This window comes from Hetaerina americana, unplaced genomic scaffold (assembly GCF_022747635.1).
Source record: "Hetaerina americana unplaced genomic scaffold, ioHetAmer1.1.p SCAF_3, whole genome shotgun sequence".
Classification (NCBI taxonomy): domain Eukaryota; kingdom Metazoa; phylum Arthropoda; class Insecta; order Odonata; family Calopterygidae; genus Hetaerina; species Hetaerina americana.
Window position 1 is genome coordinate 73343990 of NW_027286874.1, and position 13391 is coordinate 73357380.

The following is a 13391-nucleotide window of genomic DNA, read 5'->3' on the forward strand; positions in this document are numbered from 1 at the left end:
CTCAATAATCGGAATTAGGTCCCAAAAAGATAAAAAATATGACAAATACACGTGCTTGAAAATAAAACCAGTATTAATTTTCCCCAGCTTTTTTCGATACTGAAAACTGAGCGGGCGGGGCTCGTGTGAAGTGGTCCGCGTCCAATGGGCCTAATGGAGAACCTTTATTGGTTTATCCCTAACTCCCCTCCATAGATTTCAACCTGCTTTTAGAAATTGGATGGCGCATGTAAAGTAATGTAGACGCATTCGAGTTCCTGGAGGTCATTAATCTCTGTCCAAGCATATACCCAGGTATACCTGCCCAAGATTTTATGTCCCGCGATCGAATCTAACCCCCCATGCCCCATCCATTGGTGTGATAAATGCGTTTCCAGCTATTTCCCCGCTCAGGCACCCATACCCCTTCCATGCGCTGACGGTGCCACATATAGTGAGTTATTTCTCAAGGCGTGACGAAAAGTTACGCCTAACCGAAAACGTAATTCGTTTCAGCATACCACCGAAATCTTGTTCTCGTTCCAGGGGTTGCGCCATCTTTATGGCTGGCGAATGACAGTCACTTGTGGGAACTGCGATGGAGGCACTACCCACTAATTACCTTGGCGTTATTTCAACAACCCTAAAAACACTTATTTTTCCTTAAAATCTTCCATAATTTCCGCATATAATGTAATGGGAGATATTCAGTATTGCGTATGTCGAATTATGGTAGTTCAAAACTGTCGTGTTGATAATGGACTCTGCATTAAAATAGAAACTCCCCTAAGTACTTGGTAGAAGAAAATTTCTCATTATAAATAAAATAAGTACCTCAATTAATGCACATTTTTTAGCGCGGAAATCCCTGTCAATTATCCCTCGGCTTAAGTGTTGTTTTTTTTTATTTTCCCTCGGATTAAGTTTTGAAGTATCCGTAAAGGCCGAGGTTTTATCATACTGAAATCCCTACGGAAGATAATTCATCACAAGACAGTTCAGCATTCGGCGGTATTTGAACAATTCGACAAGCATATCACACATCTTATTTAATGTCATTTATTTTTTAATTTATTTATTTGTGAGTTTTAATTAATGATTGAAAAATATCCAATTTAGTCTATACAGTAAATTTTTGAGCAAAAATGTTAGACAACAACACCAGATAGAATAACATCTAACACCAAGCCAAAAAGTTCGGCAGGATAATTTTGTGACCTTGAAGCGCCATTAAGTATTAGGTAATTGTGCGTTGCAATATTTTTAAAGTGCATTGTCTCTATATTAATCTTGGACCATCGCTACTAGTATAATTGAAATATCTACTTGTTGAATGGCACAGTTTCAGGCGTAACATGGTGTAAATCCTTCATGATAAATGAAGACACTTTGCTTTTTCGCATAGAATTTTTTTTAATTACTCAAAAACAAAAAATTGTACTAAAAAATCAGTGAGGCAAGGAAAAGTGTCCTATTTCATCTTCTTGATAACCTTTTTGTAAATGAAAAAATGAAGGATGATAGAAGCCGAAATAAACAAAGGAGTTAGACAAGAATGCATCATCTTGCCAGCGCTATTTAACCTATATTTAGAAGAGGAAATACAAGAATTGGGCATCGAATAAGCTAAGGTAAATGGCGAAGAAATTAACCTTCTCCGGTTCGGAGATTGTTGCAGAGACGCGAGAGAACCTGCAAGCAACTCTGAATGCCATGGGAGCTGTGCTACTTCGAGATTTATTATGAGAATCAGCAAGAAGAAAAATAAAATTCTCGTGTGTGGAAAAGAGGTGCTGAAGGCAGATATCACAATCGAAGAGTGAACTAGAGCAATTGGGATCGATCATCTACCTGGGCAATAATATGAGTTTGGATCCAAGAAGTTCGATCTACTTCAAGCTAAGAAGACCTTCATGAATAAGTACTTTGTTCAAAGAATCAGAGGTTGGAAAAAAAGAAGCAGTTAGTTTAAACGTTCGTGTAGAGAACGGCACTCAACGGATGAGAGACATAGAACATTGGAAAATATAACCAGCAGAGAATAGAAGACTTTGAAACATGGTCCTTGGGGATAAGGCTGAGGATTAAAAGGCAAAAGTGAGGAACGAGGAATTATGTAGAAAAACATTAAAGTATGGATTGGACACACCTTGAGGCACAATGGATTAGTTAGAAAGAAAATTAAAATGAAGATCTCACTTGGAATACCAAGACGTAATTCCATGGAAAAAATTAAGAATGAAGTAAAATAGAAAAGCTATTACATGATGAGGAAATGAACAGTGAATAGAGAAGGATGGAGGACTGCAGTGACTCAATCTTACGATTGAAATACTGATGATATGGTGTGGAACTTGGTTCTTCAATGGCTAACTAATTAAGAATATATAGGCTTCTTGTTTATGAAACAATGTATTCTCACTCAATAATTGTATGCTCATTGTAAATAAACATGGAAAAATACCATGTTTAAAAAAAGAAATGTATCCTTTGTGGTGTTATTTCACCGAGGAGGGTCTTCTAAGTGAGTTATAAAAATTAATGAATTAAAATTTGGTTTTCCATAATTGTAAAACATCAAAATTCCCCATTCTTGTTACAGTAGCCTCACTTATTTCTTACACTTTGTGTGGGCCATCATCTCTCATAACTTCCCAATTCATCCTAAGTTTTCCTAGATGCTGTTGCGAGATTTTTTCTCCCCTTGCTCATAATTTATTTCTCTATAAACTCTAATATCTTCATGTAAATTTTCTTAATGGTAAATTTTCAAGTAATTATTTGATTAGTCAGTCAAAAACATTAAACTGGGCATCTTTTTCGTCATTTTCGGAAAGCTCTTATCGTTCGGAAAGCTCTTATCACAGAAAAAATTAATATCCATGTATCCAGGCAATTTTTATTAAGAATATTTTACCAGAATATTTCTACCATCGCCATGATGAAATCCAGGACATTTAAAAGTCGGTTTTGTCTACTCTTCGACGCGTATCCAATTGAACTCATTTTTTTTATTGAAATTGGATCAACCAGCTCCTTCTGGGTATGTTACACACATTTGGCAAATATAATTTGATAAAATCATAGTGTATATTCGCGTACGTTAATCTGTAATGGGCAAATCAATGGATTCTGGAATGTGTCTTTCTCATGAATAAGCTCTCGCAAGATATTTTGCAATTGATTAGCGGAGGGCCATTCAGGGTAGTTTCAGTAAATTAGAGCTCTCAGGCTAAATAAATTATGGGAAAAATAAATGATGAGTATCATAATTAAACTAAGATTCAGAGTTTTTGCAATGTTACAAATGCAAACGTTTTCGACGGCTTTGATTCGAAAATGCGTCTGTTTTTGGTGGTGGGTTACTTATTTCCATTGTATCCTGCTGTTAGAGGTCAACAAAGGGCGTCAGAATTGTAAGTAATCGCCAAAAGTCAAGAAATTTCCTACACGGAGCACGTGCGTGGCTGCAAGTAGATAACCTCTTAAAATTGCTTCAACCTCTCATTTTTTTGTTTAATTCATTACTAAGTGAATTAAAAATATTAAATATTAGCGCAAGCATTTTGAGTGGAAAGATATAATTATTGTCCTATTCGCCAAGCAACCATGAAAAAAACAACATTACCCATGAAAAATATCAGGAAAAACACGGTATATCACTGTACCAGGGCCATCATCTACAGCATCAATGACAAGCCCACTCAGATTATAAAGTCTGTGACTTGACCCTCGGGCCTGGCTCCACCTAGCCCTACGATTATAGACGATAACGTGTATCTCTATTATGTACGACCAATCTTTGAAGTAGTTAAGTATTCGGTTATAAGTAAGGATGAATCTCGATTTTTTTTTTAGATTAATGGAGCATTAAGTAATTCCTCAGTTAAATTACTATATTAATGGATTTAAGAGACCAAAGGTAAAGGCAAGCCAGGACAGTGTTTCCTGAAAACCTTTTTCTTTGCATTAATTGCATATCGTAACGCCTTTGCTTGATAAAGTACATTAGCCGTAACTGATTGAATGCAGCAGCCGCATTTCTTAAGACTTTCGTAGCAGGTCAAGAGTATTTTGTATTTAATGATATTTAAATGTCACGATGGTCATCAACATTCATCGAACTTAATATTGGTTTCGGTGCAACGACGTGTCAACATAATTTTTCGTTTTCACAACCACCATTACTTCTTTTTCTCACTGCTGTTATTCGTGTTCATTTCCACCATTTGAAGAACAGGTTTTCTTTGGCAGTTTTTCCTTCCTTATAACATTCCCCCTAATAGTGTAGCATTATCGATGGTTTTCATAGAATTTTCTTTTTCTCGCTATACGTTTGCTACGTTCACGCCGCCAGTTCGTTTGCTCTCCGTCATTTTCACTGCTTCCAATCTTTTTCACCCTCCTGCTGCTATTGTGAATATGTCATATCCCCAGGGAAATGTAAGTGCATACGCCATCTTTATGCGCCTACAACTATGAACTCGGCTAGCCTAAAAATAATTGGGAGCTGCTGTTGACGCGCGGGCTGCTTACAAATGTTCCGTAAATAATGTCCAGTGTGGTGCTTGGACGTAACTAAGAGGATGTCCTTGACGGGCAAAAGCAGTCCAATGATTAAACCTATGTGTAATGCCTGTTAGGTACCCTATAGTTTCCTGGGAGAAACGATGTTATCGGTATTTTCGTAATATGTGAAATTTGAACTCCGTATGTATTCACAACATTTCTCATTTTTTGAAGAACTTAGGTATTTTGTTTAGTTTCAGAAATTTTCAATTGTTTAACCTATATTTCTTCCAATATTTATACTGTAAATGTCATCTGCATTCCTACTCTGATGCTGTTTTTTATTAATGAAATGTATATTCTATCTAATATACAATTCATGTTTACGAAAATGATCTGTTCAAAACCACTCCTGTAGTGATTGATAGATAAATGGTTTAATTTTCAAATTTTAAATTTAAAATTCAATCACTATAGTTTTTGTTTCACAGTTTAATAGTGGCACTGAAGCGTTAAAAGTACAAGTTAAAAACTGCTCAAACTCTTATTTTTAATTTATATGCCAAATTATTGGCGCATACCTGTCATTCTCCTTCGGATTTTTTAAATTGTTTTTTCCCATTATAGAGGGCTGAAAAAATGTTTGCATTCATCTTTCGACCATATTCCTTATTACTAAATGAAAAGGGGATTGCTTCGTTTATTTTTCATGCGCTTAAAGTGTTGGTATCATCACCGCTTTCGTTTTGTATTCAACATGTAGAGTATTTTGATAATCCAGTAGACTGGAACGCAAATCATCAACTATCATTTTATTTTCCAGGACTGGTTTTCGATCGAAGAAGGAGAGGGAGGGGGTAAAACGAAAGAGCGGTATTTATTTCTCTTCAAAGGAAAAATTCTTGTATGCAAAGTACGACGCATTCAGGACGATCGCTCTGTATTTAACCTCAAAGAAATCTTAAAGGTAAGTCCATGAGTTTATAAAATGAATCAGTCTTTTAAAAAACGCTCCTTTGCTTTTTGCCGATGTTTTTTAGGACAATATCTATTTCAGTTTTATTTCCTGAATGTGAAATGATATAAATTAATGCTGGTCTGGGAATAAAGGCAATGTCCGTTTGACTATTTACTCTTAAATTATTGTTTTCTTTCACTTTGAATAATTTCTTTTTTGCCAACGGATTTCATAATTGTGATAAAAGTGTTAGCTTGATTTACTTTTTATAATTCAGTTCATTGGTACAAAAAAACACAGAATTAAATCATTTAAAATTTGGAATGAGGAAGTACTTTTGTTTTTTAAAGAGTTTTCGAGAATGGAATTCCAAGTTATGGGTATATTTTATTTTGCATAAAAGTCAAATTTTTCTTGTAGCCACTTTTCATCGGTTATTGCTTTCTAAGTCATCAGAGAGAGTATTTTCGTAAAAGTGAGTCACGATGCTTTGATTTTTTGAAAGTTTTTAGAATACTTGTACCTTTTCTGAAAAAGTATAAAAGTTTTATTTTTTTTAATTCCATCAAAATAAATTCATTCATTGATACTGAGGGAAAAATGGTTGGATGCCCTTAGTATTTTTCATTAGCACTCAATCTTCGGAAAATTCAATAATGATAAATGTGGGAAAACATTATATTCCTAATTTTTTAAATAATCTTTGTCCAAATTGTTTCATTTTTGAAAATACATATCGTCAAAAAAACGGCTCTCAGTAAACAGTGACTTCCGATGAGTTTATTCCGAACCAAAACATAATCAGGTGTTTTACTTTGGAAGAAAATTCAAATATAAAATGCACAATGTGATGAATAAACAAATGCTGAACATCAGGAAAACAATATTGGTTACATACGATATTTTGCTTATTACAGTCACTACCTGAGGTACCAGGCTTCACTGGGATTTCGTTTTAAGTATTTGATTTTCTAAGTTTTATTTTTAACATTTGATTATTCAATCCTGAAAATATGACCCTTTGAGTAAAATGCATGTTGGGAAACAATTATATTGCTTTAGATAAAATTACCTAAGAGGAAATGTTTACCGGTCATCTGCCTTCAAGGATATCTTCTAAATGTTCTTGTGCGTCTGAAATTAGGCGACCCTTTTTCTCCTATTTCGATGCATTCCCTTGGTATTTATAACTTGTTCAATGGGCAATTTTAATTTAGAATGAGATAATAACTCATCCACATTTGCTCATAAGTCCTTTTATGTAGGATAAATTGTTATAATGAGATCCAGTAGTTTTCAAAAATATAATGTGTGTAACAAATTTGTTAACAACTTTAGAATTTGGTCCCCTTTTTTTGAATAAATTTCTTATTTCCTAATAATCTGATCAAATATAAATGTGTCTTTCATTTCTGAAAACAGTGGGAATTGTATTCATTATTGGCTTTGTTTTGAATTTTTTCTACCAGTTACCAGAATTGGAACTTAAGGATATTCCTGAGGATTCAAAAGCTTTCCATCTAAGGAGGAGCTCCAAAGTTGAAGCAGTTAAAGGGGATTTTGAGGCTAACTTTCCCCTCTTAGTAAAAGCACGGTCTGATGAAGTAAAGGCTGATTGGTTGACAGAAATCCGTCAACACGCCAAGGAAGTATTTGGTACTGTTTCAGATTTTTATGTTACAATCATTTTCAAAAATGTTTTTAAAATGTAAGATGTATATTTAACTGTAGAAAATTCTTGCTTGCATTGCCAGTAGATTGATTTTTTATTTGACTTTTCGTGTTTTTATGAGTTTTTATTCGACAGATATTTTTAATTAGTATTTTCTTTATTTTCTGGTAGTGATAAAATATTATCCTTTTGTGTCTATAATAAATTTGAAAGCAAATTAATCATGTAGGTTATAATCTTGTTAGTCTATTTAATGGAAAATGATTAATATTAACATGTAAGTTTTGGAAATGCTAAAATGGATTGGCATAAATCATTTTTTATTTAGCTATACATTTATATTCTGAGGATTTTTTGCTTGAGCCAGCCCTTTATTTTGTTATGTGAATAAAATCACATATATATTATTGTCTTTTTCTCTCTTTTTAAAATACATTATTCTTGTTTATTTACCCTCCTTTCTCTAAATGTAATTAAAATAGCAAATGAATTACACTAATAATAATTTTATTGCCATTATTATGCTAATTTTAATATTTATCAATTCAACAGAGCTTAGAGAGTGTACCTAGGTTTCTTAAAAATTTAGTCCCGCTTTTCCCTTTTCGTACTTAATTGCTAGCCCATGTCCTTAAGGCTGAGGCAAGGAGTTCTCTAGTGCTTTATTTGAATATTTTCTTTTCAGATACAAAAGAAGTGTCACAAGTTGACTCAAAAGTTGTAACTAGTGAAACTGTTGCAGAAACCAAAAAGGTAGAGACAGAAAGCCCACCAAAGAAGGTAGAGTCTGTAGCTGCTCCAGAAGAGTCAGCAAAACCAGCTAAGGCACCACAGCCAGTAACACCACCAGAATCAAAGAAAGAAGCACCTTCAGAGCCAAAGAAAGAGGTATCTCCAGAACCAAAGAAAGAAGTACCTCCTGAAACAAAGAAAGAAGTACCTCCAGAACCAAAGGTACCACAACCAGTACCACCACCAGAACCAAAGAAAGAAGAACCTCCTGAACCAAAGAAAGAAGTACCTCCAGAACCTAAGGTACCACAACCAGTACTATCACCAGAACCAAAGAAAGAAGAACCTCCTGAACCAAAGAAAGAAGAACCTCCTGAACCAAAGAAAGAGGTACCTCCAGAACCTAAGGTACCAGAACCAGTACCACCACCAGAACCAAAGAAAGAAGCACCTTCAGAATCAAAGAAAGAAGTACCTCCAGAACCAAAGAAAGAAGTACCTCCAGAACCTAAGGTACCAGAACCAGTACCACCACCAGAACCAAAGGCAGAAGTACCTGCAGCAACCCCATCTACTCCCAAAAAACCTGAGGGCCCAGAGGAAGTTCCAGCAAAGCCACAGAAACTTGAAACACCAGCTGCCGCAGAAGCTCCTGCTCCACCTGAAAATCTTACCCCTACAGTTCCTCCAGCAGCAGCTCCCACTCCTCCATCAACTCCAAGTACTCCTTCTCCAGCTGTCCCAGCTCCAGCCGCCCCAGTTCCAGATTCCATACCACCAGAAAGTACCCCAGCTGCTGCACCTTCAGCAGCTGCTCCAGCACCAGTGAAGATACCAGAACCTACTCCGGAGCCTGTAAAAGAATCTCAGGACCCAAGTGCCGGTGTTAAGCGGAAAGAACCCGAGGCAGAAGGCACAACTGAGAAGAAACAAGAAAGTCCACCTAAAAAATTAGCCACTGAGGATACCGAGAGCCCAGTCAGTGTCGACCAAAAACCTGAAGAAATGGATCAGTCTCTAATGATGAGTCGGAAGTCTTCAAGGTCATCCAAAGTAGTGGAAGGTAAGAGATAATTCCCATAATAAATATCATTCTTTAAACTCTTATCATTTTCATCGATTTTGTTTCTGGAACCAAAACAATTATCACATCACCAACTACAGTTCCCATCATGACTAACTTAATAATGGCATTAAGCCTTTGCATTTGCCTCTAAAACCCTAACTCTTGTCATAGTGAAATATAGCATTCACAGGTGTGTATTTTTACTTTTCGTTCATTCCATTAAAGCATTCATCCCAAAAAGTGCACTGCTAAATTATTCCTTCCTATCATTCTGTCATAATTAAAGTTTCTATTTTTTTTACTTATTTATTATGGTATGCATTATATTTTTGCATTTAATTTTTCAACAATGCATACCAGTTAATTTGTTAGCTTAACTCTCTTGTTGGCAAAGCAGTGTATCAGGGTTCTAATATTATTTGTATTGCCCATATTTTTCACTTTTTATAGCACTAATTTTTCTCTTTAGATGTTTTCAGTTGGTGTCCTTTGTTAGCTGATGTGAAATCGGTGCATTTACTGATTAGCTTTTCAATGCTTTTTGTCATAATTTATGTCATTTTCTTAAATTGAGTTATTTTCATCTTTCAATCTATTTTTACTCTCAATGGATAGCTCATTTTAACTCAATGTTGTTGAATGCCCACAATATTTTAAAAGACTGTTCAAGTAGTTGGGCAGAGTATCTACTTTTGCTAGTGTTTTTATTTCACATTTCACATTCATTTTATATGCAATGAAATTATGTTTGTTCATTATGCTTTTAACATTTAATCTCATTATTTCATTTTCTAATTTTTTTTCATTTCATGAATCCATTTGCCTTAATTTTAATTCAGTTTATGTAAGTTTAAATGCAGTCATTTTACATCTGCATCTTGTCAATGGCATTTTTGTGACTTTTTTTTACTTTCGTTCTTATTTGTGTAAAGAATGAGGCTCTTTGATCTTAAAAATATCAAGTGCTATCAGTCATCATAGCTAAAATGTTTTGTAGCTATTTTACTCATCAGTGATATTTTTACATATTTGGTAACAAAATTAAACATATACTGGCCTATGTCCATTAATTTTTCACTGCGGTAAGCTTTGTTTTGCTTATGCATTTTAAATGGATTGTGAGAAGTTACGTTGATTTTTATCAGTCCTAATCATTGGCACAGTAGGTGACACTTTTTTTATGATACTGCACCAAAATCTTTAACCTTGTTTTTTTAGAATCTTTCATTACATGCCTTGCATTTTCCTATTCTGATCAAAGCAGTTCAAATATTAACCACATCTGTTAATCAAATATATATATACATTTATCTATAATTATTAGCCAAACCCATGCACCAAAATATTATACAATGCCAAATTTTCAGTAGATATTTCATGTAGTTAATAATTAACCAAACTCTTTGTAGACCATTTGACTAATAAATTCTTAATACAAACATGAAGGTGTATTTTAATATTTCTCATGAACACCCTTAAGTTTTTCACCTTTCATTATGTATCCTGTCATTTTCAACACATACCAATCATTAATACACTGACCTTAAAAATTGCCTTTCCATGCCCTTATACCTTTGCTTCCACTACTATTCAAAATATTGTGTCCCAGAATACCAGTCAATATCTACCAGCTATGCCGCGAGCACTCAAGAGGAAGTGTACATGGAGACCTCATCTTCATCATCAGCAAGAAGGTCCATGCAATCATCTTCTGTCAGATTTCAAAGTGATGGGATAACCTCATCTGAAAATGATGCCCTTAGAATTGAAGAAGTGCCTTCTTCACCTAGACTTACAATGGGTGGTAGCGATGGCTATGATAAAAAGCCTGTCTTTTCAAGGACCATCGAGGGCTTCAGTTGTGAGCGTGAGTACATAGACATTGTTGCTCTAGGCAGTATTTTTCTGATTAAAATTATGTGTCATCCTCGGCAAAACTTAAGGAGAATAGAAATCTAGTGGTTTGAAATTAATATAGGATATAAAATTAGTATTTGAAACATATTAATATGAACTATGGAAGTTATTAGCGATGATGGTTTGTAAGTTAATGCAGGGAACTCATTAATAGAAAGTTTAAAATCCCATTCCATACATTACATGCAGTTTAACCAGAGAAAGGGCTATAATGGCTGAATGAAGAAGAAAATGTGGTTGCTAATGAGTGATTTTATGTTGGTGAAGAGAAGAATTGCTAGTAAATAATAAGAATCCGGGGTACATAGGTGCTAAATGTGATGAGTTATTAAGTTCTGTGTTTATTTATAAAATCATTATCTTAGGTGGTGGTGGTCTTTTTACTGTATATACAATTTGCCTGTCTATCATTTTAAACTTAGAGCGCAATTAATATTAATCAACTATAAATAATTAGTAAAAATCCTCTGAAAATGAAATAGCAAGTTTATCATAGTTATATGAAGTGACGGACAATCAAAAGAAGCGTTCATCTCTTTGGTTTTGAATTTATTGCATTCATGCAACTCTGTTTGACAAATTCTCAGATTTTTGTTCATTTAAAGTAGATTCACATGCTAAATTTTCTTAAACAAAGGGTATTGACACAGATTTCAGTGTTGGTATTGTGAACATTCTATTTTAGTGACATAAATTTTATAGAGGTTGCTCAATGAATCCTTATGGTTTAGTTTTTCCCTCATCAGGATTTAGTCTAGATTTAATCTTTCCTTACATTCCTTGAAACTTTAAAAAAGGAAATAACGAAAAATTTATTCAAATGATTGAAAAAGAGCTAAATCCTCCAAGAGACTGACAAAGTAAACTATCCTCTTAGCAATGTATAGCTCCCTTAATGTATTTTTCAGCCTTCGTAGAACCAAATTATGCACAGGTAATCTTCCATGTACAAGGAAGGGGATTCTACATGTTACTAATTAAATACTTATGTATCCTTATATAAGATACATCAGAGTTTCATTCCACGTATACAATTTTCCTCTGATTGTATTCATTGTCAATGAATGTTGTGTGTATGTTAGTCATAGAAATTGCACCTTGAAGTTTCAAGCTCCATGGTCAAGTAATTTGGTTAAAAATTTACAATATATGAACGAAAGTTATCCTTTCTGCCTGTACAGGTATCCCTTAGTCTTGGTATGATAAATTTCATTTTCCTAAATGCTTCATAGCTCAACATTGTTAGTCTCAAAGATACTGAATCTTATGTCTGTGTGCAAACTTTATCTTCAATAAATATAATTATAAATGTCCAAAGAATTTATTTCTTGAAAAAATTATCTGAATAGCATTGAAAATCTGAATTGTACTAAGGCAATGAAGAGGTTAATGGCCTAAGTGTTTAAAGAATATGGAAACTAAAGGAATAATCTATATAATCTTTGTTTTAGCTATTATGTCCATTTGGTACTTATATTCTTCCTTAAACTTAGCCAAAATGTGAATATTTTGAAATTGAATGAATGTATAGTAATTTATTTGTTTTTCCTGGAGCCATTAATGTAATAACCTGTAGGTTATGGTATATATTTAATTATATGACATTATATATGCTAAAAGGAGCATATGTGTGACCTCCCATGATGTATTTAGTAAAGAGAATTGTCATAATTTAAATAAAAAACTACACCTGCTCCTGATGCTAGTCTGACAAGTTACAAGAAAAAGTTCATTATTATGACAGATAAGATGTTCCTTGAATATTTTTGGGAAAAAAGTGTTATAGTTTAGAATTTTCAGTTCAAATTAGCAAAGATTTTAAAATAATGTAATATAATAATTGCAATTTAGTTATGATGTTATAAATATAGAATGAAACTGTTCAATTTTAAAGCTGGCTAGGTTATCTATTTGGAGGACTCTTTGCAGGTATTCTAGCTGCTAAAGGAATGTGACATGCTCCAGTAATAGCACATCATATTATTTGTAGGATGATTTTTGCACCAATATGTAAGAAATGAATAGGTATGCCTTGGAAAGAGTGCCATGAAACTCTATATTCTATTCAAGGTGGTGGTTTAAAACCAAGCAAAACATTTTTATTTATTTCTAAAATTATTGGGAAAGAAAATAGGAATGTAAATGCATCTGGCAAGTGGGATTAATGACAAGATTCAACCCTGATTTTATTACTTACATCCTCTGTTGCTCAATAGGTCCCTAGCCTAGGACACTAGACAGAATCTACTTGAATTGTCAAATGTTCACATTATGTAGACTACATTTTTTAAACAGTCTTACCTTTGGTTTAAATAGATTTTTTAAATTATATCAGGTATGGAGAGTGTTTTTATTGGAAATTTAAAGAATATATTTTTAGGATCAATTGATCAATGAATGTCGTTGACTGACGATATATGTAGATACTTACCCATCAGTCATAATTAATTATCTTCACCCCCATATGCATCATTTTATTAGGAAATTTAGCTGGTAATGCTAGTGCTGCTGTATCCTTTTAAGTAATCAAGATGTGTCATGTCTTAAAAACTGTTGTT

At 33.9% G+C, this 13391-nt stretch overlaps 1 protein-coding gene across 5 annotated transcripts in view; it reads left to right on the plus strand.

The window, feature by feature from the left end:
* Obsc (Obscurin) overlaps window positions 1-13391 on the plus strand; it is a 237976-nt gene that overhangs the window by 156228 nt on the left and 68357 nt on the right. For all 5 annotated transcript variants that reach the window (XM_071587781.1, XM_071587782.1, XM_071587779.1 and 2 more), the window contains 4 exons: window positions 5312-5455; window positions 6916-7102; window positions 7804-8913; window positions 10526-10783. In XM_071587781.1, coding sequence (XP_071443882.1) covers window positions 5312-5455; window positions 6916-7102; window positions 7804-8913; window positions 10526-10783 — 1699 coding nt within the window. The remainder of the gene's footprint in view (window positions 1-5311; window positions 5456-6915; window positions 7103-7803; window positions 8914-10525; window positions 10784-13391) is intronic.